Below are 27,433 nucleotides of genomic sequence, written 5' to 3'. Positions count from 1 at the left end.
AGCCAGTTCATTTCCTTGGCTGACTGGGTCTTATTTCCCAGTATGGACTTGGCTTTTAACTATTGCCAGTTTTGATGGTTTTGTTATAGCTTCAAGAAGGGATTCCACTAATTTTTGATGTTGTATGGGCTTACCAGTACTGGTTTTGAATCCCCTTAATTTCCATAATGCCCCATGATCATGGCAGACTCCGAAGGCGTATCTGGAATCTGTGTAAATGGTTATGACCTTCCCTTCAGACAACTGGCAAGCTCTGGTGAGAGCTATTAGCTCAGCTGCTTGTGCGCTTAAACTAGAAGAGATTTGATTTGCTTCAAGTAAGTGGTCTCCTTTGACCACTGCATAACTGTTGGAGAGTGTTCCATCATCTAATCGCAAGGAACAACCGTCCACATAAAGTACTTCTCCTGTTTCTAGTGGAGTTTCCTGGAGGTCCGGCCTGGGTTTCAGGACCTTTGTTATCTCATCATGGCAGTCGTGTGGTTCCCCTTCTCCCTCACTGGGAAGTAGGGTAGCCGGATTCAGAGAGGAGCATCTTTCAATAGTGACATTTGACAAGGTACATAGTACATTTTGATAGTGTATTGCCCTGCCCTTGCAGTAGTGAGATGTGAGGTTTTGGCCTGGACTAAGATGGAGTGAACAGCGTGAGGCACTTTCACTGTCAGGGGACTCATGAGTACAATATCCGTGCTTGCCAGCACAGCCTCCGTCGTTGCTGCTACTTCTCTAAGACAAGTCGGAAGTCCCGTAGCCACTGGATCCAGTTTTTTGAAAAATAAGCTACTGGCCTCTGTTTTTCTCCATGGAGCTGTGTTAATACTGCATTCATATAATCCCCCCTTTTCGTCCACGAAGAGAGTGAATGAATGAGAATAGTTGGGGAGTCCTAAAGCAGGCGCAGAAAGTAGTGCACTTTTTAAATCACATAGAGCTTTCTCAGCCTGCTCATTCCACTGTATGTGGCCAGAAAGATGAAGGTCAACAGTGTTAGCTAGATTTTGTAAGGGCTGTGCTCTTTCAGAAAAATTTAGGATCCATTGTCGATAATAACCAAGAATGCCTAGTATAGACATAACCTGTTGTTTTGTGACTGGTCTTGGAATATTTTGGATGGTGGTTATGCGGTCTTTTGACAGAGCTCTGGTAGCAGAAGTGATGTCATGCCCCAAGTACTTGACAGTGGTTTGAATTAGCTGCAGCTTTGTCTTAGAGACTTTGTGGCCATTTTCCGCAAGATATCTTAATAATAATTCCGTATCTTGCGTGCATGTTTCTTCTGTTTCGCTACAGAGCAATAAGTCGTCGACGTACTGAATTAATGCACTTCCCCTGTTAGGCCAGAAGCCTTCCAGGTTTTGAGCAAGCGCCTGTCCGTATACACAAGGAGCCTCTGTATAACCTTGTGGCATAACGGTCCAGGTCCAGCGGCGATTTTGAAAAGTAAAAGCAAACCAGAATTGCGAATCAGGGTGTACAGGAATAGAAAAGAAAACATTTGCGAGGTCAATAACTGAGAAATAACTTCCAGATGGAGGGATTGTAGACAGAATAGTGGAAGGATTAGGCACGATCGGCGCTCTAGTTAAGATAGCAGAATTGACTTGTCTGAGGTCTTGGATGAAGCGCCAAGATCCATCCACTTTCCTTACTGGCAGAATGGGAGAGTTGACAGGAGAATACTTAATTGAAATAATAGCTCCCCGTTCAACTAGGTCTTTGTGTACAGCAGCAATTCCAAGGGAGAAAGAGGATATTGTGCATGACGAGGACGGAAGGATGACTTTGGGAAAACCACTAAGGGTTCACAATTTACGATCTGAGACCACAAAGTGTCAGGAATTGTGGACAGCCAAGGAAAAGAGTGTGTTTGTTTGCAAGGAATACAGAGAAGGAGACGAGTGACAAAGGGAATGAACAGCTGGCAGGTTGATTTGAATGGACACCTTAGTGACCAGGTGATCAGGGGTGACAAAAATTCCTGGTGCAACGCATTTCCAATCAGTCCTATTTTGACATGTTTCAACCCATTCCCCAATTTCAACCCAGCGAGCGGTGTTAGACTTTGCCAGGGAAACATGGGGGACTGCACCTCCTAGATAGAAATTGTTCTGTAAGTGTGTGAGGTGAACTGAAGCAGCAGCTTTAGTGGGTGAGAGGAAAATATAAAAGATGTAAAGACTCTCTGGGCAAGGGGCTGAGGAGAGAAAAGATTCTAACCAAGGGATGTCAACTTCAGTGGGGAAATATTGGGCAGTACAGTGGAGAGTGTCGGGGACTTGGAGGTGGGGAAAAGGCAAGAAGGGAATGTATGGAGGGCTTTAAGGAGGAGGGTGTGTGGGGAGATGTGTTAGGGTCCAGGCAGCAAAAGAAGGGCAAGGGGGTCGGATAGTTTGGCACAGGAGCTTAGGAATGGAGCAACAGAATCCTTGTTCAGATAAAGAGATTGAAACAGACAGTTTGGTCATGAGATCTCGTCCCAATAAGTTAACAGGACACAGATGATTTAACAGGAATTGATGTGTCATAGTTGAACTATCAGTAGAAAGTTGAACTTGAAGAGGCTTGGATACTGATAGAGTATAAGATTGTCCTGAGGCAGTGAAGACCTTCACAGTGTCTTGTGAGGCAGGGATCTCCAACAGCAATAAAGTTGAGCGGGTAACTCCAGTATCCACAAGGAAAACAGTTTCCTTGCCATTCACTATCAGAGTCAGTAAAGGGTCTGCATCAGCATGAAGGGTGAGCAAGGGAAACTGGAAAAAATGGCTGGGGATCCCTGCTAATTCCTAGGACCAGGGATTGTCACTGGGTTCCGGGAGTGGAGGTGGACGCTTGTTTGGGCAGTTGCATCTGAAATGGCCATGCTCACCGCTGTTGTAGCAGGTGTAAGGTGTGTTGTTCTGTTGTGACCTTCACTCCCTTTTCTGTAACTGAGATGCAAAGGCACAGGCGGGCCATCAAGTCTGTCTAAACAAGTTCATTGGGCATTAGAGGGCTGATATATTTTGCATTTATTTGTGCTTGTAACTGTCCACTGAATACTGAAGTGGCCACTATCAACCCCCTGCCATCCCAGAGTCTCATTCCATTGCCCTCTCACATCACTTCAGCTTGGAATTATCTCCCTTCTAAGGACCTAAATCCATTCTGCAGTATTTGGCTTATACATGTCATCTAACTGTTTCTCCGCCGTCACGAACTGGTTCAGCAATTCCTGCAGCACCTCTTTTAATTCTTGCAGGTCCCAGTTTCTTTGTACCATCAAGGTGGGACGGTTTTAATCTGAGTCAGGCTGTTGTACATTATATTGTGAAATGGGCACTAGTATCTTTTTTTTTTTATAATTTTATTTATTAATTTTATTGTAATGATTCCATACAAATAGATCAATTTATCACAAAAAAAAAATTGAAGACAAATCAAACCCCACCCCTGAGAAGGAGAGTTTAGCCAAAGGAGAATTGCTTAGGGCTTTTTAATAAGGCAACAATAAACAAAAGAAAGGAAGAAATATATATAGGTAAATAAAAAAGGAGAAGGGAATTAAATGCGGTAATAGTTATTTCCATCCATCCATCCAGTTTCCAACCCACTGAATCCGAACACAGGGTCACGGGGGTCTACTTGAGCCAATCCCAGCCAACACAGGGCACAAGGCAGGAACCAATCCCGGGCAGGGCGCCAACCCACCGCAGGACACACACAAACACACCCACACACCAAGCACGCACTAGGGCCAATTTAGAATCGCCAATCCACCTAACCAGCATGTCTTTGGACTGTGGGAGGAAACCGGAGTGCCCGGAGGAAACCCACGCAGACATGGGGAGAACATGCAAACTCCACGCAGGGAGGACCCGGGAAGCGAACCCAGGTCTCCCAACTGCGAGGCAGCAGCGCTACCCACTGCGCCACCGTGCTGCCATAGTTATTTCTCTTATTCTAAAATAATATTGATTAGATCCTGCCAGGTTTTAAAAAAATTCTGTACAGCTCCTCTAACTGAGAATTTAATTTTTTCCAATTTCAAATAATATAAAACATCGGTTTCCCACTGACTTATCAGAGGAGAGTTAGGATTCTTCCAATTTAACAAAATAAGTCTGCGTGCCAAAAGTGTAGTGAATGCAATCACCGTTTGCTTGTCCTTCTCCACTTCAAGCCCGTCTGGAAGAACACCAAACACAGCTATTAATGGGTTAGGAGGGATTTTGACCCCAAGGCTGTCAGAAAGGCACTTAAAAATTTTAGTCCAAAATTATGTTAGTTTGGTGCAGGCCCAAAACATGTGACCCAGTGAGGCAGGAGCTTGGTTGCAGCGTTCGCAGGTTGGATCTTGCCCTGGAAAGATTTTGGACAGTTTTAAGCGAGACAGAGCTCTGAAATGGGCACTAGTATTAATGGTGCTTGAAATTCCATCCTTTCATATTCATTTTTGACCCTGGGGGTCAGAATCGGGGCTTATTAGGCAACCCTTTCCCCCCGAGCCGTGTCTTTGTGCCGCAGTACTTGCTTGCACCGATCGTAACTGAGGTTGGTGGTGATCTCTACCCTCTCCCTCTTCTTCATCTCTCTCTGGCTGAAACTGTTCATTTTAGAAATCATCGGGACCACCTTTTTCCTCTCCCACATTAATTCCTCCAGCTGCCCCAAGGGGTAGTGATGGACTATTGTCCTCAAAGGGAGGGGAAACACATGCTGACGTTAAATCAAGGTATAATCTGTTGTTCTTCTTTTTTTTTTTTATTTATATTATTTTTATTTACTTATTCTTCCTTCCTTTGTCCGGACTTTTGGGATGGTTCTTGAATTATCAAGAACAACTTTTCTTTTTCTGCTAAGTTTCATTTGGCTTTGCAGTCCCTCATTGCACTTCTGCATTGCTTTCAGGGCTCTATCTTTAATTATCAATTTCCTTCTATCAAACATTTCCATTCCATATGGCCCTCGACTACAGCATCCTCGTGCATTTCTATATACAATCTTCCTAACTTCCTGCATTTCACTCATATCACCAGAGCCTTCTACTGGCCACCTGCCCCCACTCTGTTTATTCCACCGTTTACATTATTTTTTAAATCTAACCCTGTTTTCTGTTCTACGTAGCGTCTTGGAGAGCCGCTTTTTTTTTCCTTGGTACGTTTTCTGAAAACAATCCTCCGAACAGAGGCTCCTCATTCACACCCTGTTTTTTCAATTTCTTTCTTTAGCGAATCCCCGACCGGGAGGTACTTTCCCTTTTTACTAAACTTCTCTCCCTTCCAATTATGAGACTACTTAAGACTCCATCTCATTCCAAGAGGTGCTCTTATCGTTACGTCCCCAGTACCTCTCCCGGATGGTAAAGCAGTTGTGCTCACCGGTCACCGACCTTATTCCTGTCTGCAATTCGCACCTTCACTCGGGTTCCCAACAGGAGGGAACTGTGGAAGTAACACCCGAGGAAGGCAGAAATAGTTCAATCAATTAGTCTTTATTCAGTCACCGATGAGTACGTGGATTCATGCTTTGCAAAGCAGAAGAGCCAAGTTTTACGGTTTCAGTCGGCTTTAATATTAAATTTCCTCCCTCTGAAAACATTCCTTTCAACAGGGGCTTTTAGTTTCCCAAAGGAGTTTTAACCGGTTTGCTATTAGTTTTCCCCATGGCCAGTGAGTTTTCCTCGTTTTGCTAAACCAGCTTCAATTGTTGTGTCACTCCCAGTCCCTCTTGTCCCCCGGTCCACCGGAACGATCAACCTGATTAGCGGACTGACAGTCCCACCCTAAGGCCTCTGGTTACCGCTGTTTAGGAGATCAGTTCCCTGAGTGACCCATTGAGTTCAGGAAATATCCAGACCATTAGAGCAAAGAGTCTCGCCCTCCCGCAAGAGTGCTTTTTCCCGATCACGAAATGTTCTGTTATTTATCTGTTCTTCCCACTCCCTTCATTTATTTTACTTGTAAGCCTCTAAGAAACTTCTTCGTTTCCTAGGGAGTGTACTAACTCACGTCCTTAACATTCATAATCTTTACACTGTTTTATTTCTGACAGCTTATCTATACATTCCAGTTCACTCACTGCCTGGTTTCTTTACCCCGGTCGGACTCCCTCGGTCTACTCACCAAGAATTTTTCCTCCCATCTGGAAGTTCCAAGTTCACTCGACTTTCAGGAAAAATCAGAGGAGGTCAAGGGCTCCTCACATGGAACTTGGCAGAGGCAGGCCAGTCCTAACTTTTTTCGGAGCTGGTCCTCCCGATCCGGCCGGAATTGGTCCTTTCACCGGTCCTTTGGACGATCCCGCTCAAGGAGTCGCTTGGCCATCTCTGTCCCCGTATGGGCCACCAAAAACTGTGAATGCTGAAGTCGAAAACAACGGGATACAAAAACACCAATTTAAAATAAAAAGCAATTTCTTTATTCTTGGTGAGTTAAAGAGACTGCAGCCCCGCCCGCCTCCAAAGAGACTGGAGCCCCCCCCAGCTCAGTGCCACTGACTGGTCAGAACAGACAATCTGCAGTCTAACGTGGGGCCTCCCTCTATATACCTTCTTCATGTGTTAAACAACAAAAAAAATATACATGGCAGTTCATTTTGAGGTTATACATAGCTTACTACTCCCTGAATTGGATTGTGTACATTGCTTCTTTCAGATAAAGAGGTTATTAGAGCACTCACAGTTTTAAGAAATAGGCTCAAATAATTTTAAGCAGGAATTCAGAAACTTTCACATTGATTTATAATATCACAGGGTGTTCTGTTCGTATCAAGAGGTCAGCATTTTCTCATAAAAGAATGCAAGTTACTCTCATAATTCTGTGCATAAGCCTAACTCTGTACTTATAATCATTACAGTTAATAATGTTTTTTCTTTCTCAGTATGCTCTGTATATGGTTGCACTGAAAGCAAGCCTGTTCACTTGCAGCTCACTCCATCCATAATTTACCATCTTCATCTTTCCCCTATGTCCAATTGATGCTGCCAGTGTACTTTGTATTCCAACTTCTGTGAAAACATTGCAGCACAATTTCAGGAATGCTTATATGCTTTTTTTTAGCATACTGAAATAACTGGGGCACCAATAGTTTTCAGATTATCCTATTATCTTTTTTATTAAATATACTGAAAAAATGAGTGATTATTAGTGATATTTTTTCTGTGATTATTTTCATCTAGAGAAGAGAGGCAACAATTCACATGTTGTTAGCAGCATATAACAACCTTGGCAAAAGGGGCTAGAGTCAATTTTTTAAGGTTAAGAGCATGCAAATAGATGGATGGATGGAGTAAAGTTTGTGCTGGAGGAGAGAGACAGTGATTGACCCCCTTCTTTTGACACCCACTGCATGTCCAATCTACCTGGAAAGGGGTCTCTCTTTGAACAGCCTTTCCCAAGGTTTCTTCCATTTTTCCCTACTAGGTTTTTTTTGGGAGTTTTTCCTTGTCTTCTTAGAGAGTCAAGGCTGGGAGGCTGTCAAGAGGCAGGGCCTGTTAAAGCCCATTGCAGCACTTCATGTGTGATTTTGGGCTATACAAAAAATAAATTGTATTGTATTATATTCACACCTAGGTACCAGTGTTCAGTTGCATTGTTTGTGGTGGCAATAGGTGGTCTTTTGTGTATAAAACCAAAGAAAATGTAATTAATTATGTTCTCCGAGTAGAATTTTGGGTTTATAACATTCGCATTTGCAGTGCAGCTATTTAGAAATAGTCCAGGTTAAACAGTAGTGTGGTGTGCACACAAATGACATAATCAAGGGCTGCTGTTCAATTAAAAAGTTTAATTGCACAATTAAAATTTATACTCATAATTAACTGCATATTAATCACAATTTATCATATTTCCTTCAAGCATAATATTTTTATGTAAAGCAGAAATAACTCATTGATTAATTTGTAATATAAAAGTTTTAATAATCACTTGCCTATGCATATTAATTTTTTCCAGTTAGTTTATCAAACAGTTTTGTGTAACAGAAATAATGCTCAATGACCACCAAACTCCCTTCTATAACAACTCACCTGGGTTGCTATAATATTTGGGAAAACAAATCTGTATTATTTAAACTGCTGTGTTGCAAGAAAACTTACCAAAAACACTAACAACTACACAAACAAATATTCAAAAACAGAAAAATAAAATAATGGTTTAGTTTCTGTGCACAGTTAGTACTATTATAGCACAGGTTGTGCTTAACTGCATGATACTTATGAGTGAACTCTGTAGCTGTTACCTGAAGTCATTAATTAAACTGAAAATGTGTGTAGGTTTTGCTTTTAAATAGCTAAGAGAGAGACTGAAAAATCTTGTAAATATATACTGTACCTGATAGGATTATTCATCAGGATGTTTTAAATTTCACATTCTCATGGTATGTATCATCTATGAATTTGTGTAACCTCTGCATAATCTGACCATATCTATCTGAGTGTGCAGCACAACTTCTGGTCCAGGCTTACATGTTATCACATCTGGATTATTGCAGCTTTCAACTATCAGGAGAACCTGCATGTGCCACCAAGCTACTGCAGATGGTCCAAAATGCAGCAGCCCATCTTGTATTCAACATGCCAAGATTGATGCATGTTAATTCTCTCTTCAGGTTTCTGCATTTGTTCCCTATAGTGGCGCACATTAAGTTCAAATACTTGATGCTTGCTTGTCAGTGGGTCAGCACCTATACATATGGAGATAGTAGTAAGGTGCTCTGCTCCTTCTTGCTCACTCAGGTCTGCCAGTGAACAGCATCTGGTGATGCCATCTCTGCATGGTATCAAATCTCAATCTAGACTCTTTTCATATGTAGCTCCTAGGTGGAGGAACAAGCTGTCCACCAACATCTGAACTGCTGACTCCCTTAATGTGTTTAACTGAAAACCATTGTGATGAAAAATCAGGCAGCACACAGAAAGTGGTGTGGGGATGGCCATGTAGTGTACTGGAAAATGAAATGAAAAGAAACACGTCTTTACAGGAGCAGAGTTCACAACTGAACTGACTAACAGATTGAGACTGCACTATAAATATGGTGTGTAGGAGGAGGAGGTGAAGTCAGGACGGCCGGAACAGGAACTGATGTGGCAGGAAGGGGAATTCTGGGTAGCAAAAATGATGTCATCAGTGTTGGCCGGAAGTGATGTCAACAGTGGGTGGATCAATGGTGATGTCATTAAGAGTCAGGGTATTCGGTTGGGCTGCAGAAGAATAGAAGGAGAGAGGATCAGGTGAGAGCGCCAACCCCCAGTCTGGCTGACAAATAACACTATTTGAACCTGTAAACTATCCCCCATGTGCACATGTGTGACACCATACTGTTCTGTGAATAGCTGTCATATTGTTCATAAATGTTTGTTTTTTTTTGCTCTATGGGTATCTATCATTTTGTTATTTCATTATTTTTGTTATGCTAAATTTATAGTTCCTTACTTGTGTTGATCAATATTTGTAACCTATCCTGCTACACTTGTACAGGACAGCCCCTAGACTGATGTTACTCGATTATGTAGACATCCTTTGTAAGTCACTTTGGATAATAGCCTCTGTTAAGCAAGTTAATGTAATTGTTAAATATAAAATTAGTCTGACTATCTTATCCTTAAGCCCAAATGGATTGAAATATTAAAATGGTCAATTTGCACTGATTATTGCCTTGTTTAATGTTTACAACATAGTACAGTCTAATATAGACTATAATGTAGGGTACAGTAGGTAACATACAATTAATTAAACAACAACATACTATGTCTGCCTTGGGAGAGGTCTTAGTGAGTTATAAGGAATCAAGCGATTCAACTCCGTGTCATTCACTGTTTTGCTGCTCAGACATGGGTAGCACCTGTACCATGCTGTTTCAGTTCAGATATCCCTCCATGGGCGAACAGAAGAGGTTGATGGCAAATGTATTCATCATCAGGGACAGGGGTGACGACTGAAATTTTGTTTCTCACTCGGATATATACCTTGGCAGCCTCTTTAATTTCACAACTTGACTTGCATTAGCACACATCACTACATCTTTTTCTGGATGTTCCGCTACACAGCATAATGGCACAGATGGACACTGATGCATAATCTCATTCAGCAAGCAGTATGTGTCCTTCTGCAACATTAGCACAATACGAAAATGAAAATCATTCACTCCACTTGTAAAACTGGTTTGATTTTAACTGTTATCATGTTATTCTGTGCACTTTGAAGAGTTGGTTTATATATGAAATGATTTGTATGAAAATATGGGACAAATCACATTTCGTATTGATTTAATATAGTACACAGCATTTTATATTCCAAAATGGGGAAATCCTGTATTATAACGAGACATGTGGCAAACCTACTAGTGTGTGTGAATGAAATTCATTTTCAGGAAACAACAAAAAACAATCAAGTGCTGTTGACCCACTACTACTATTATCAGATTAATTTGGTGATATTTCATCATGTGTGAGGTGCAGTCATTAATTGGATTAAATTAACACATTTAGGGGTTGTGTTAAACAATTAATCAGAGAAATTGTTAACATGTTAATCTCACCCATTCATGACGATTAATCAGCAGCTCTACAAATAATTAAGATTATAAACACAACACAAAATTGTCATTGGCCACGGTGTGAATAGTATTAACAGCCAGAGCCAGTTGACAATGCAGGAGAGGACAACAAAATATCCACAATCGGCAACATCCCTGGACAAAAGCTCTGGTCAGTTATAATACAAAGTCAAAAGAGAAGTCATACACAATCACAGTTTTGGAGACTTAGACCAAATGGCTACCCACCCCCACCTGGGCATTGTACAGAATATGTCGTATTGAGCAGTCTATGATGGTGACAGAAACTTTACATCCTAAGATTCAATGTCTTCCAGTATGTCTAGTCCTTTGGGCAATAAAACAACAGTGGAGAGGAGTGCCACACTGAAAGACTTCAGGCTGTCATTGCCAGCAAAGGGTTTTCAACCAAGTATTAGAAATGAACATTTTATTTCTAGTTATTTAATTTGTCCAACTACTTTTGACCCCCTGAAATGAAGGGATTGTGTTAAAAAATGCTTTAGTTGCCTCACATTTTTATGCAATCGTTTTGTTCACCCCACTGAATTAAAGCTGAAAGTCTGCACTTCAACTGCATCTGAGTTGTTTCATTTAAAATTCATTGTGGTAATGTACAGAACCAAAATTAGAAAAAAGTTGTCTCTGTCCAAATATTTATGGACCTAACTGTATGTACAAGGTGTCCTGCCAGTGGGACACCACCATATCTGTATTCATTTAATTATTAGATGACTTCCAGCATTATAAAGCTTTCTTTCAGGTAAGGCATTTCACAATAAATAAATAAACGTATATGTTTTCAGACCCTCAGTCATAAATGATACGCAACATCAAGATAGATAGATACTTTATTAATCCCAAGGGGAAATTCACAAGTACTAATCATTGCACTAGTACTGTGTTTCAGTGTGACTGTTTGTTTAAAAGTGCATTGTGATTAATCTGGATGGAATGTCAGTCAAAGTTCCGCTTTGAGCCTGTTACTTCTGGCACTGTGTGATTCACAAAACAAGAGATTTGGATGATGAATACTTCACCAGGGATTTGTGATTTACAACATTGAAATCAGCATTTGAATGTTAATTATAAAAGAACTCTCAGCCAAGATGTGGTGTTGTTCAGTATATATACTCTGCATTGTAGCAAAATTTTGTCTATTTTTCTTCCAACATTGCATCTATTACTTCTGGATGGATTTCAGCTCCCTCCCATATGTACTTTGGTTCATTCATTTACTTTAATTTTTTAATAACCTTTTAAACAAATGTAAAGCAGTTAGTTCTTGGCCAGAAAAACTACAGTATATTTAGCTATTTGAAAACATCAACCAAAGCTTAAATAATACCAGGATAAGTGTATTAGCAAAAAGTGATAATTTTTTATATGTTACATATATTACGTATATGCTGTAAAGGTTGTTGTGATCAGGAGCCAGATGATATTAGTTTGGGTCAGGATGCACAATAAAATAATTTTAGTTCTTTAGCCTATGGTTCGTAGCAGTAAGATACAGCTGTCTTGTTCAGATTCCTGCAAGGGTTGCCTAGCCCTTTAGTGATCAATGGGCCAGTAGGCATGGAGGAACTTGTATGACCATCAGGAGGAGCTTTGGGAGCAATACCCGCAGGTGTTTAACAAGGCCAGGTCCCACCCCGTAAGCACCTCCCAGGTTTAACTGCATGAATGTCACTGTGTCAGGTGATAACTTGTGTTTTTTAACAAGAGGTAATATAAGGTTCCTTCTATATTGGTCTTGAAAAGCAATATGCAATACAAGTCACAAACACAATTCAAAAGACACAGAAACAAACAGAAGCTTGTTCATACAAATAACAGAATACAATTGTAAAGACTTGAAGAGACCTAACCCTCTCCAGTTCACATTTAGCAATTTCAGAACAGGAAGAAGGAGCAGAAAGAGCAGAATGTCAAATTTAGTTATTTTTAAATAACCAAAACTGGTTTGACATTAATTTCCTGGTTGAAAAAAATGTGGTAGTAGTCTGTGAGTGAAATTATCATGCCTCAAGATTTTAAATACAGTAATCCCTCACTTATCGCGGGAGATAGGTTCCAAGGCCGACCGCGATAACTGAATTTCCGCGAAGTAGGGACACTATATTTATTTAATTATTTAACGTGTATTTGGACGTTTTTAAACCCTCCCTGTATTGTTTACAACCCACCATTTACTCTATTAAAAACAGGGACAACTGCTAAGCAATATGAAATCGGTAGATAAGTTTACACTTACTGTATAGCGAAGTACACGTAGCAGCTTGTAGGCGGTCATGACGTCGTCGACCTTGTTGCAAAGATTCCTAAAGCAGATTCCATCCAGACTACTGCCTTATCACGTCCACTTGCAACTCGTTTTGCACCCTGGTTAAAGGACACTGCGGCCGTAGATCTTATATGCTTTTCCTCCTTTTTAAATAAAAAGAATCGATGTCCTGCAGCGGTGTAGCTGTTCCCTTCCTTCAACATATCCAAAACTTTTACCTTTTCTGCAATCATTTGCATCTTCTGTTGGTGCTTGGACACGGCCCCTGAAGCATTAGCACGTTAATAATGAATGAATGAGTGAGATGAGACTTCCTGGTTAATGCAACACTCCGTCGCTGAGCCAATCCGCAGCACACAGGAACTTAACTGCGTCCTCTGATTGGGTAGCTTCTCAGCCATCCGCCAATAGCATCTCTTGTATGAAATCAACTGGGCAAACCAACTGAGGAAGCAAGTAAAAAGACGCATTGTCCGCAGAAACTCGCGAAGCAGCAAAAAATCCGCGTTATGAATTTAGATATGCTTACATATAAAATCCGCGAAGTCGTGAATCCACGAAAAGTGAACCGTGAAGTAGCGAGGGATTACTGTAAACACTTTATTATTATTGATTGATGTTTAAGACATGCTCCCAACCATTTCAGACTAGGGGCAAAGGTTTTTTTTTTGTTTTTTTTTTTTTTTAACTATTCTGACTTTAATATTTTTCAAGTAAAAATATATTTTTTTCCAATTATCTTTCAGGGCTGTTTGTGGAGATAAAGTTTACCTGGCTGATTTGGAGTTGCATGATGAAATTTTGAAAGAGAAATCAACATGCATCATAAAAAGCAGTGAAACAGTCATTACTCTTGTTAAACAAACTGAAACTATTTGGAAACAGCTGCTACGTTCCAAGGTATAAATATAAAGCTTTAAGGGGGTATATTACCTTTTTGGTATTTTGGAAATTCAAACTCCTCTATTTGAAGTGTGCCTAAAATGCAAATGTAAAAAAAAAAGTTGAGGTAGAAAGAGTACCTGAAATTCAGAATGTGCATTTTCTTTTTTATTTTGCTGTATGAAGTTGAGTATTTAAAACAAAATGTAATGTATATGTGGTAAGTATTCTTTTTTTAATTAATTGGCTTAATTAATTGCCATTTTTTATTGCAATACTAAGAGATGGCTGTGTTAAGTAAGGAATAAATAATGCTATACCATTAAGTTCATTTTAAAGAATATGTAATGAATTTCTCAAAAGTTATTGAAAAGCAGTTATATAAGGTGAGACACAAAAATAATCGAATTGGTAAAAAAAAAAAAAAAAAATATTATTGATGAATTACAACATTCTAAACATTGTGACCTTCTATATACTCCCCCTCTCGATCTCTACACCGCTCCATATGTATCTTCCATTGATTGAGTGCTGGAAGTCTTCTTGCTTGAGGCTCTTCAACAGGCTTGCCATTTTTGTCTTCACTTCATCCATTGAAGAAAAATGTGTTCCCTTCAGATCACTTTTGATTTTGGGGAACAAGTAAAAATCACAGCGAGCGAAATCAGACGTATAGCAAGAATGAGCAAGGACAGGAATTTTTTTGTCAGTCAAAAACTGCTTTAAGGAAAAAGAGAAAATACATGAGAAATCTGATGTTGATTCACTGTTTGAGTTTTTTTCACCAGACATTATTGTGGCAACTCATGTAGCGATAGTTGTGCAAATACTGACTGGGCTCTCCACAGGATATGCCTAGCCAGTCGGCGGTTTGAGAGGGCATGTAGGAGGGGATATAGTTCTATGATTCCTGTCCGGCCGACCTCCAGAGAGTTTTCCAGGAAAGCCCCAAGTCCAGTCTGATTATTTTTGTGTCTCACCTCGTATTATACTTGTTTAAAAAGATTGCTTGCAGTACTTCAATATAGAGCTAGATTTCAGGATTAAGGGCAAATTTAGAAAGTATTAATAACATTCAATATAACTAGTTTAATGTCAAATGTCCTGAAACAAAGTTGTATTTAGAATCTTTCATTTTGCTATTCTTTTTATGTTATACAATAGAAAATTGTTTGATTTCATTTTTTCTTTTCTTTGTTCTAAACGAAGATTTACTGTACTGCTACAGACATTGTGGAAGTAGTTTCCAGCTGAACACATTTTCTAGCAAGAATATATATATATATATATATATATATATATATATATACACATACATATACAGTGGAACCTCGAGATACGATCACCTCTGTATACGACAAATTCAAGATATGAGGAAAGTATGAGCGAAAAATTCAGATCTAAATACGAGCATTGGCTCGCATAACGAGCCACGAGCCAGGCTGTGGGTATAGCTCGCGGCTTAGCGAGGGGGCGTGGTAGCTGTAGCAAGCCGCAGGGCGATCTGCGGTGTCTGCGTTTCTCACCTAAGTGCACAGGTGGGAAACTGCCCACATCCATGATTGTTCCTGTGGCTGATGGGCTGCAGCTGCCATGTCCTCCACGCATATATAGAGAAGCGCGAGCCGGTTAAGGGGGAGAAGAAGTAAAAGAAAAGAGAGGAGAGAGAACGGAGGTGGCAGGAGGAGGCAGGAAGCAGCAGCAGTAGGAAGTTGGTGCGGGAGAGTGAGTGAGTGCAGGCTCGCGTGTAGCTGAACAGTGAGCTGAACAGGCGAGCCAAACAGCTGAAGCAGGACGGTGTAGAGAAGGTCAGCTGCATCAAGAGTGTCTCGCCTGTTGCAGAGCCCGCATGGGAGAAGCAGGTGAGATGCTGACGCTAACAGAGAAGAAGCACCGGGGATTGTCATCTGTTTTTTAAAGACTGCTTCCTGTTGATGTTTTAACCTCGTGTTAAAGGGTTGTTATTCTTGTGTATTTTAAACCTCCACTTCACAACTGTTTTAAGGATTATTTATTTAAAGATTTATTGAATGCTCTACTGCACTTTGGACACCTGTTTTGATTCTTTTAATAATCAGTTATATTATTTACCAGTGTTATTTATTAAAGGGAGACTACAGTATATATTATTTCAGTGTTATTTGTTAGGAAAATTGATTTTTGTTAATATTTTTGGGGTGCGGAACAGATTAACTGGATTTCCATTATTTTCAATGGGGAAGTTTGTTCTAGATACGAGAAATTCACTATACAAGCGCAGTGCTGGAACGAATTAAACTCGTATCTAGAGGTTCCACTGTACATATATATATATATATATATATATATATATATATATATTTCTTTAACCAAAGTACACTGAATTAGCAGTAATCTGTCAGTGTGAGTGTGTCAACAGACAAAAATAAAAATATTGCTTCCTTTGTGTTTTTTTTTTTTTTTTTTTTTTTTTTTGAAAGTTGATTCATTTTCCAGGGAAACATTTATGTATTTTGCACTTTTTGAAGAGCTAAATCATATAAGATATTTTGTACTGTTGGTAGGTCTCATTCACATTAGAAAATTTTGACCATTTCGTCCTACAAAGCTTGCTGATCCTGCCAAACTAACTTCTTCAGAAAACACCAAGTTAAAGGCTTCTAGAAATCCTCTAGGTATAAATAGTTGTAAGTGTCGTATGTTTTTCTTGTAAGGAGTACTTTCAAGTTTCCAACCTCCAATTGTTTATTTTGATCTAACATTTTTACTTCTTGCATGCAATCCTCAATAGGATCTGTGATCACTTGCTCAGCTACCAGTGTCCACAGCAGTTTGGTTTTATTCCTAATAAGTCTACCATTGACCACATCCTGGCACTGAGGCATTTCTTTGCAGCCTTTGTCGATTTTTGTAAAGCATTTGACTTAGTTGATTGTGCTGCCCTGTGGGACATCCTATGACTTCGCAGGATTCCCCCAAAGTTGTTGAATACCATGGCTACAAACTTCTACGTTTTTCTCAGTTGATTCTGGGATTCATCAAGGGTGTGTTCGTTCTTGGTCCTAATCTGTTCAACGCTTGCATAGAATGGGTGTTGGGCAGGGTCGTGGGGTCCAGCGGCCAGGGGCATCTAATGGTGAAGAAAGATTCACTGATCTTGATTTTGCTGATGATGCTTTAAACTTCTCGGAATCAATGGAGGCTCTGCTCGGGGCTCTCGAGTGACTGAGTGAGGAGTCTGAGTGTTTGGGCTTGTGAATGTCCTGGATAAGCCTAGATCCAGGCCTTTACTGACTTCTTGGGCACAGCCATCAGCAGTGTGTCTGTCTGCGGAGAGAGTCTCAACCTTGCCGAGAGGTTTACTTACCTCGGCAGTGACATTCATGTTTCTGGTGACTGTTCCTATGAAGTCAGTAGACGGATTGGAGGGCATGGGGGGTCATGAGGTTGCTGGAAAGGGGTGTATCTCTGTATTTCTGCAAAAGGGCAACAGTCCAAGTCTTTAGAGTCTTGGTGCTTCCTTTGCTATATGGTTGCGAGACATGGATGCTATCCAATGACCTGTGATGAAGACTAGACTCCTTCGGTACTGTTTCTCTTCAGAAAATCTTTGGGTACGGCTGGATTGACTGTGTGTCGACCAAGCGGTTGCTTATTAAGTCCTGAATGAGGCACATTACTTGCTTTGTTTAGAAGCGTCAGTTATAGCACTGGCCATCTGGCGCGATTTTGATCTAGCTTGCAGGATCCTCATTGTTAAGGACCCAAGCGGCTGGACCAGGCCAAGAGGATGCTCATATAACATCTGGGGGCAGCAGGTAAATGGTCATTTCCAGGAGGTGAGACTGGGCCTTATGTCTGTCTGGGAGGTTGCCAACTGGGATCCTGAGCTGTTTCATCTTGTGGTTGGTGTGGCAACGTGCTGTACCAGCGCATGCTTCCCGACCTGACCTGACCTGATACGATATCCTGCATTTACTTTAACACTAGTATCCCTGAAGCCTACGAAGAAACTCCGAGCTCAAGTGTGTTTATTTGCGTGTGAGATGCCTGGAGTTGAAAAGGATAAATAATATATCATTATTTGGAACACATGTATTTCATGTGTGTTCTGTGTCTACAATGGTCTGTGTAAGTGTAGGATGAAAGGAAATGCTAGGCAAGAAGTGCTGAACAAACACCTAAAGCAGAAACTTTTTCCTTGTTATATTAATAATGACGTTAAGTCCAATATGTGAAGACTTTAGTCCAAATATCAAATAAACACGTGAGCTTTTATTCAAGAATATAAAAAAAGAAAAAAATTATTTACATGTGGCTGTCAATGAGTTAAAAACTCAAACTCAAATGTCAATTGACAGAAAGTTGATTTGTATTCTTGGATGGTGTAGAGGTAAGAACTGCAGCCTTATAACCAAAAGGTCCAGGAGCTCCGCGTTTTGAGTGGTGAGCTGCTATTATTTTACTATAATATAATAAAAACATACATTTGATTTGAGTCTGTAACACCCAGTGTATATTTTGGCTACTTGAAATACTTTTTTTATTATTCCGTTTTATTCTGTCAGTGACGTTTACGTGGTACAACAAACTTGCCACTCCCTCTTTGAGTTGTTGGCATTTATCTCTATTCTTTTCACAAGAGCAGCAATGACCACAGTTGCTACTGTGGTTGATGCCTGCTCAGAACTATTTGTTGTACCGGCAATCAAAGATATGGTGAAACAATTTGAAACTATGACTGTATGACCAAACATAGAGAGAAACAAAATAAGAAAGCCTTAAGCAGAACTTTCTTCAAACAAGAACTTCTTTTCTTTATAATATCAATGTTTTCTGTATTTGTGTGTGAACTGTTTTGCTTTGAGTTTTACCAAAACCTTTAAATGAAGACTCTTGTATTGTGGAATTATTTTAACATGTATCACACTATTGCCTGAATTGTTCTATGAAGTAATCTAAAATCTACACAACTTTGATAATTTTGGACAAACACAGAGCTACAAAATCATTTGGTAAAATTGTCAGTTTCCACATCAATGTGTACATTAAAATACATCAACAACACTACACTATCATAATTTATAGCCAAATCAGATTAAAAGGTTACCAAATTCAGTTATGTATAATGAATATGGCCCTGGTGGTCTGTTTACTAGCACTATAGTTGTGTTGGAATCTGTTTTAATATTTAAAATGAGTGCCTCAAAGGTTGTGAAGTCACCCAATTTTTTAAAAACAATTTGTATTTTGTCACAATGAGTTATTCCAAGTCTACCTCCTTGGCCAGTTTCAGTGAGAAGGTACAAATCAGATTTTGTGTTTAATATAATATCATTTACCAAAGCAGCTTTACTTCTTAGAATTAATAAGCAGCATTAAAATTTGCATTGATGATTCTTGTGATATATTTTTTGTTTTAATTTGAATTAAGTTACTATTGTAGGTGCCGCTTTTATCTCTTGGTCTAATTATGCTCCTTATTTTTTAGTTATTTAGTAATGTAAGGCTTGTATCAATTCTAAATTTTTAAGATACCCTACAACAGGGATTCTGGGTAACAGGTACAGGATAGTAACTGTGGTCTAGATGGTGGTCTGATCAGTTAGCCAGGCAGTTTTGCTATCATATTTTGAGATAAAACAAACAGACTCCGGCCCTCTACTTCTTTTGATCCGGCCCTGATCCATTTCAGCGAAGTTAGTTGGATTCATGGTGGGAGAAAACATGGTGTGTTCTTAAGAGATTTGAAACATCAAATGTTTCCACACGTTGACGAACTAATTTATTTTAAATTTTGAAATTGTTGAATCGCATTCTGTCTACAATGAATCTGTGAAGTTTTCTTTACCACAACTTAGCAAACGCGATTGAGCGTAATTTCTTTATCGCATCTTAGCGTTTGGCATTCACGCGGAATTCCGCACTAAGCCACATTAAGCTGACGCCATAGCTCTTATGCAAAACACACCATTTTTTCCCACCGAGGTCTCTTTCTCACTTTGGCTAGCAGCGTGCGTGAATGTATTACTTGTCAGTTTGGTACCTGCGTTGGTGTTGTGTTCTGTTCGGTGCCTGTGGTGTAGAAGACAGTTTTGTTTGACAGTTCTGAATATCGCTTATAAATTTGGGACAATGTTGGGGGTTATGTCAAAAAAGAAAAATAGATGCAGAGAATCGTCAATTTCAAAACAACTGGATGGAGGATTATTTCTTTATTCTGAATAAAGGTTTGCCTGTATGTTTCCTGTGCAACGAATCCGTATCCGTGAACAAAGAATACAACTTGAAGAGACACTTTACTTCGAGACATGCGGATCAGCAAAAAATTGATGGACAACTACGAAAAGATAAAATACAGAAGCTGAAGAAGGACTTAGATACCTAGCAGCAAATGTTCAACAAGTTAAGAACGCCGCACTACAGCATTGTCAAAGGCAGCTTTGTGGTAAGCGAAAAAATCGCTAAACATTCTAAGTCATTTGGTGAAGGAGAATTTATCAAAGAATGTCTACTGGATGTTGCAAGTATATGTTCTGAAAAGAAAAAAGACTTCGAGAATATTTGTTTGTCGAGACGTTCTGTTGTCCGACAGATAGAAATGATGGCTGATGATATCAAAAAAGGTTTGAAAGAGAAGATTGCTAGATTGGAAGCATTTTCAATTGCTTTGGATGACAGCACCGATGCCTCCGATACAGCACAACTAGCAATATTTATTCAAGGAATTGATGCAGATTTCAACATCACAGAAGAATTATTGGCTCTTCAGCTGTTAAAAGGAAAAACTACCGGTGAAGATATATTTGAAACAGTCTTCAAGAGATTTGGGCTTAAATGGAGTTCACTATCTGGCATATGCACTGATGGAGCGAGCCCCTGCAATGGTTGGGGCATGGAAGGGACTTATTGGAATAGTACATGAAAGAGCAATAGAACTACAGATCCATCCGGAAAATTTTACAAATTTTCACTGCATTACCCACCATCAAAATCTGTGTGCAAAATCGATTAAATTCACAAATGTTATGGAAGTTGTAGTAGCCAGTATTAACTTTATTAAGTCACATGCACTTAATCACCGCCAATTTAAGGAGTATCTGGCAGACCTATTTTCGGATTATGAAGATGTGTCTTATTATTGTGAAGTGAGCTGGTTGAGTAAAAGTAAAATGTTAAAACGATTCTATGATTTGAGACAATACATTGCAGATTTTATGGTCATAAAAGGAAACACAATTAACCAAATTAAAGATGATGAGTCCGTGTGTGATTTAGCATTCCATGTAGATGTCACCGGATACCTAAACAAACTGAATCTTAAATTGCAAAAACAAGGACAATTGGCTCATGAACAGCTTTTTGTAATAAACTAAGATTGTTGGAAAGTCAGATAAGAGCTAAAAATTGTTATCATTAGTAACTCATAAAAATATTCCATATGATTGTTATGGAGATGAACTGAAGGCACCAATAGAGCAACTTGATACAAGGTTTGCTTAAATCAAATGTTTGGACAAGGATAACGGACGAAACCCTCAAATTCTATGCGATTATCCTTAAGTAATACCAATGTAAATATTGATAGTCTCGTAGTTGAAGTACAAGGCCAATCTTCACACTAAATTGTAATGTCGTTCATTATAACATTTATGTAGAGCTTTATACTACAGAATTATATTATAAATAAATGAAATATGAAGTAGCAACTTGTTTTAATTCATTTAATATTAATTTATTTTGTTTAATAATTTGGTCCGGCCCTTGACTCGGAGACAGAATGATAATTTGGTCCCAAAACTAGGAAAGGCTGCCCATGCCTGGAAGTTATCACAATTGTTTGCAAAGGCTATGCTTTTATTTGCTCACCTGGTTTCTAGCCAGTAGTGTAGAGAACACAATCTGATATAAATCATGTCCCTTCTATATAATCTTGGTAAGGGCCCAGAAACAATTAAATTCTGACATTTTCTTTGTGCTTTGGTTCATAGAGAGATGAAGTTCCCCTGTAATACCTCAGATTGCTGTAAATAAATACTGTTACTGCTGACATGAAGTAATAAAGTAGATACTTCAGCGATAAGATCCAATTTAGCCTCTGTGTCAGATATCTTTGTCCTTTAACATTAACTGCTGGTTGGGTGGTGGGTGTATAACATTCCGCACTATGGAATCACCAGGTATGAGCATGTTATTGTTCTCAGGATCCACAGGCACACTGCAGTGTGCCGAGAATCTGTTCTCTGTCTGAATTGGTGACCTGGGTGTCAAAGGACTAAGTTTTGACCTTTTCGACCTTCATCTCACAGTTACCCACTCGCCCTGTGGCAGAGTTGGTGCTGCTGAATTCAACCACACACTGACTACAGTGGAATCCGGAGAGGCTAAAGCCAAATCAAAAGTAGCCTAATTGTCATAAAGAAACAGAGTTGATCCAATTTTTGGTTTGTCTAATAGCTATCAAGTTCCTAATGCAATCCTCCAATTCACGTATTTTCCTGAGCAACTCTAAATTAACTAAGAATTTTTGGCAGGTGAAGCTGTCTGTATTGTAGGCCGGAAAGCCTGAACTGTACAATCTGCAGGACATAAGACATATAAAATTGCCCTCGATGGGCAGAGAACAGATGCAACTTATGTTCAGTGCAGAGTTTATCTTTATCCCTTTCTGCAGTAACTTCAGTACTTTCTGCATTTAGCTGAATCACTTTAAGCTTTCACCCCCTGCTGGGCAGTCGACTTCACACTGTTGGTTACTTCTCCTCGTTTGATGTTGGCTTTAATCCAGTTGAATTTACCTGAGAATTTAATTAGTTTTTGAGTTTTCTGGTGATTGTAAAAAGCTACGTGTGTGTGAGACACCGCTATCGTGAGCTCCCGTGCTTTGTCTCATTGCTGCTTCCATTCATTTACTTACAGTTTTCCTCATTTCGGGCACCTGCTTTCTTAGCAAGGTTTAGACTAATGTCACATCTTGTCCAACTTTTATTGATGATCTTAACATTTTTCCGTTTAGCACTGGATACCCTTTGGAGTAGAAAGGATTGCTCTAGCCTTTGTTATGGCTGCACCTCATAAGCACTGGATCTCTACTATGAAGCAGATGTTACCTCCAGGTTGAGAGTACTGAGCTGATAGAGGAAGCATCTGGGGTGTCTGTGAAAATTTTTAAAGGAAGTAGCAGACATCTTGCCATTGGTTACTTAGGTGCATATAAGCCCATCATTTTTGGTTGATTTGCAGATGGTCCCTCTAAGAGATATCTTTGTGATGTTTCTTAGTCTGCGATCGGCCATCTTATGAAATAAGACACACAGACTGCATTATGAAGAAGGGGTTCTGTCATGGAACCAAACCTTTTTAGCTGACATTAAGAGTGTCAGGCTCTGGCTTTTCAATCCAAGGAACTGTGTTCAGGAATAATGTCAGTCTGTCCTTAATAATAATAATAATAATTCATTACATTTGTATAGCGCTTTTCTCAGTATTCAAAGCGCTATCCACACAGGGAGGAACCGGGAAGCGAACCCACAATCTTCCACAGTCTCCTTACTCCAAAGCAGCAGCACTACCTGCGCCACCTGTTTTTTATGCCAGATCTGTAGTGCAGTTCGATTAAAAAAAAAACAAAAAACAGTTAATTCAGACCTAAATAAGTTAGAAGAATGTAAAAGAAGAAATTGTTCAAAACATGTAAGTTCCATACACTACAAAATAAAGCAATGGCCAGATCCCTCCATACCATATGCTCTGAGCTGTATAAGAGCCTCTATAGTGTTTCTAGTCTGAAGGCTTCCATCCTGCTCATAAAGTTAATGTGTCCTTGACCACCTTGTTCCACTGGCAAGTATGAAGCACTGTGTCTACACCCAATGTAGCCCATCCCATAAAAAATTGTAAAAATTATTTTCTGCATAGTTTTGATAAGAACTGGAAGATCAGCACACCTTAACCACTTCCAGAACATGGAGGCCACTAAGTTATTAACACTCCACCTCAATATGAGATCTCCTGTTTCCTGAGGTTTAATCTGCCCTGAACCTTATCGAGCCAATCACCCCAGTTTTACTCGGCAGTCCTACTCTGTCCTAAATAAACCCCCATACATGTAAAGACCATTCTGTTTCATTTAAGGGCCCCCAGGTCAGTAGGGGTGTCATTATCCCTATAGCAGCCAATTACATTTTTTTGCTTTTACTCCTGTTTACTTTTGTGATTGAAAGCTTCTCAATGTAATTTTGGCCCAGCTTTAATGCCTGGACATTATTATGAAGAAAAATAAAAATAGGTTATCCACATAAGTGACAACTTTAAGGTGTAGGCTTGGTCACTGAGGAATGCTCAGACCTTGAAGACACAGTTGCAGTTTTTGTAGTAGCTGTTCTATGGATGGTGAAAATAGTATCCCAGAAAGAGAGCAGCTCTGGTGTTATCCCTCTGGTTACCATAAAAGATGCTGTTAATATCCCATTAATTTTTACAACACTAAAAACATTGTGATGTAAGAGCTGAATATGTAGAATAAAAGCAGGTCCAAAGCCAAAGGCCTTAAGTGCTCTTAATAGGTGGCTTTCCCAGTCAAAGGCCTTTTTTGATCCAGTGAAACCACCTCTGCTTTAAACCGAAAAGCTTAGCAGTAGGCAATCACATCTCTAACCAAAAATATATTATCAAAAATGTAACAGGGACACAATAAGTTTGCTACTGTTTCACTATGCATGCCATCATATTTCTTAAATGGTTAGCCAAGGCCTTGGATAAGATCTTATAGTCTGCACACAGGAGGCTTACTGAAAATCAGGTGTTTTTTTTTTTTAATTTATTTTTATTCAGTCAACTGGCCTTTCTTAGGTATTAATATGGTTATTGCTCTGTGAACTTGCAGATTTTTTGGAAAAAGTCCAACCAATTTTTGCTAAGATGAGTCCAAAAAGTAGTGGTGGCATCTGTTTAATAAAAAAAAAATGGCTAGGCCGGTATGCTGTTCAAGTCTCTCTGTAATAGTTCAACGGATTCTGTATCTGCCAGTCCACTTTTCTTGGTATCATCTGCAAAGTTAACCAGCTTCTTGTTATTATTCCTATCCAAATCATTTATATATATTAAAAATAGCAGCAGCCTTACCACTGAATCTGTGAGATGCCACTGTTAACATCAGTCAGTTCCAATGGGGTTGCTCATATCCTTCTTCATAGTATTTCAACATGCTAGTAAAACATAACCTCCCTCCTCTGAATACATGTTGACTGTTCAGTAAAACTCGTGTTCTTGCCATGTGTTGCTGAATGTTTTCCTTGATAATTCCTTCCATTAATTTACCAGTGATGCATGTTAAGCCTACTATCCTATAGTTTCTTGGATCTCCTGATCACATTTTTATATAATGGGATAATATTTGCCATTTTCCAGTTCTTCGGAATTTCCCCATTTGCACAGTAAAATACTCAAAATATGTGTCAAGGGTTTATATATGTACTCGCTAACCTCTTTAAGAACTTGAAAATAAATATTATCTGGTCCTAGTGATTTGTTTGATTTCAGCCTATTTAAACTAAGCAGTACTTCTCCAACAACATTTAAAATTTGCAATTTAATATTCTGTCTTAAGTACAGCATAAATATGGGATGAAACAAAGAATTAAATTTCTTTGTGGGTCATGCCTCTCTTACCGCTAACAGTGCAGTCCCCGACTCTCTGTCTGAAATTGTCTCTTCAGTTGTAGCCTTGCTGAAGTCAAATTTATAATACTGTATATACATCTTGAGACTCATATGTGTGAATCACACTTACAACTGGGTGGGAACAATTAAATGGCTCACTGAGAGTCACATTTCTAAACTAATTCAATGCCTCATGAAGGTTGTGGTCAAAGTAGGTGTAGTGATTTTAAAACTGCAAAGACTAGAGTTGCTCACATTAATCCAGTTGGACAGAGAGAAAGCTTCTATTTACGATAACTGTCTACAGTCAAAGTCTCCTAAAAAACTTACTAGACATATAAATGTGTCTCACATGTGCAGAAAGTACATTGTACGTCTTAAATATAAACATAAACTGATGTAAGGGAAAAAACTTTCTGTGGCCTCAAATTGTCATTCGATGGCATTATTGGATGAATGGTAAACTTGATCGATATGTTGTATGTCTTGTTTGCGCTGTTTGTTATTCAGTGTTACAATGATAGTGTAGGAGTCGATGTAAACTTGAAAGAATTGGAAACTATAATCATGAAAATATCTACTGCAAAATATGCATTTAAGGTAAACGATATTTCACATCCCATCAGAAGAACTACCGTTAAGAGATCTGATAATAAAGAGCTACAGGAGATGCAGATTTCAGCACTCAAAACACCTGAATCAACAAATCTGCCTAACAACACCAGTAAACCACAGTCAAGACTGTGCACCATACAGCTTCTGACTACACATCTAAATTAATATCCAAAAAAATGTAACATTACTGTATGATTGGAAATGTGAACATGCCATGACAAAATAGCCGCAGTGTTTTAACATGTTGTATATCCATAGACCACAATGCTTATCTAAACGCTAATTGCTGTTGATATGTCATATAGGGATACAATATTCAATAAGACAGAAATATATTACAACAGGCAAACAGGGTCATTTCTAGCTTTTTTGGGGCCCTGTTTTGTAAATCTGTGATGGGAGGAGTTAAAACCCCTTAAGGTGATCAATGGCGATGTATCAGTCTGGTACATTTTGTAGGTCTAGGTTTGTAAATCTAAAATTCAAGTTAACGATCTCAAGTTGACCCAAGCAATTTAAACCTACAGAAAAAGACAATTAATGGTCAACAATGAGGCTCCTCTCTATCCATAAATTCAATAGATACAGCATAATAATAATAATAATTTCACAATAGTACAGAAATGTAATGATTTTTTTAATAAATATCACTAAACATTGCCATATACAGTGTCCTTTTAAGGCTTGCACCCAATTTTAATGTTGTCACTTTCAGACTTCTACTTTTATCTGTTTTTATATGTACTGTATCTCTTATCTTTTATCTCTTTTATACTGTAAGTAATATAAACATGAGTAAATTAAAGACAGAGTGAGAGACAATATAGAATATAGAGAGAGAGAATCATTATCATTGCAGAGATCAACAGTCAGAGACAAAGAAAGATGTAGAGAATTGAGTATCAAGACACCTTACAGCTTGCAGAAGTACAGAAATACATTACTTAAGTGCAAGTTCTATAAAAAAAACTCTGGTAAAAGTCAAAGTATGTGTTAATCATATTTACTCAAGTAAAAGTATAAAAGTACATATTCTTAAATTTGCTTTTGAGTATAAAAGTAAAAATTTCTTTTAGTTGAAAATTGCTCCGATTAAGAATCAGATATAAGGAAGATGTTTAATAAACATTTATTTCAAGTGGTAAAAATATAAAGACATAATGAGAAATACAATGAAGACAAACATGCATTACGTAAATTAGTTACAAAAATCTGTCAAAAGTGTTGAATTAATTAATATTAAACTTAATATAACATTGACTCCTTGTTAAAAGCCACTTTAAGCAGAACTGAAGATTTTTAGTGCATTAAACTACTAGTAACTTCTTCCATATGATTTAAAGAACTTTATTACAAAATATAGGTAAGTTATACATGATGTACGGCTGTCAGTTAGTCATTCCATCATACCTGTTTGTAGATGTCACTCATTGCGCGACATGACAGCCTAGTGATAATCATTGATTTTGA

General features: G+C 38.9%; 1 protein-coding gene across 1 annotated transcript in view; it reads left to right on the top strand.

Moving 5' to 3' along the window:
• Positions 1-27,433, top strand: part of LOC127529090 (putative ATP-dependent RNA helicase TDRD12) — a 119,339-nt gene that overhangs the window by 42,482 nt on the left and 49,424 nt on the right. The window contains exon 2 of the mRNA XM_051931570.1: positions 13,573-13,726. Coding sequence (XP_051787530.1) covers positions 13,573-13,726 — 154 coding nt within the window. The remainder of the gene's footprint in view (positions 1-13,572; positions 13,727-27,433) is intronic.

Source organism: Erpetoichthys calabaricus, chromosome 9 (genome assembly GCF_900747795.2).
Source record: "Erpetoichthys calabaricus chromosome 9, fErpCal1.3, whole genome shotgun sequence".
Classification (NCBI taxonomy): Eukaryota; Metazoa; Chordata; class Cladistia; order Polypteriformes; family Polypteridae; genus Erpetoichthys; species Erpetoichthys calabaricus.
This window is presented reverse-complemented; position numbering and strand designations above follow the sequence as displayed.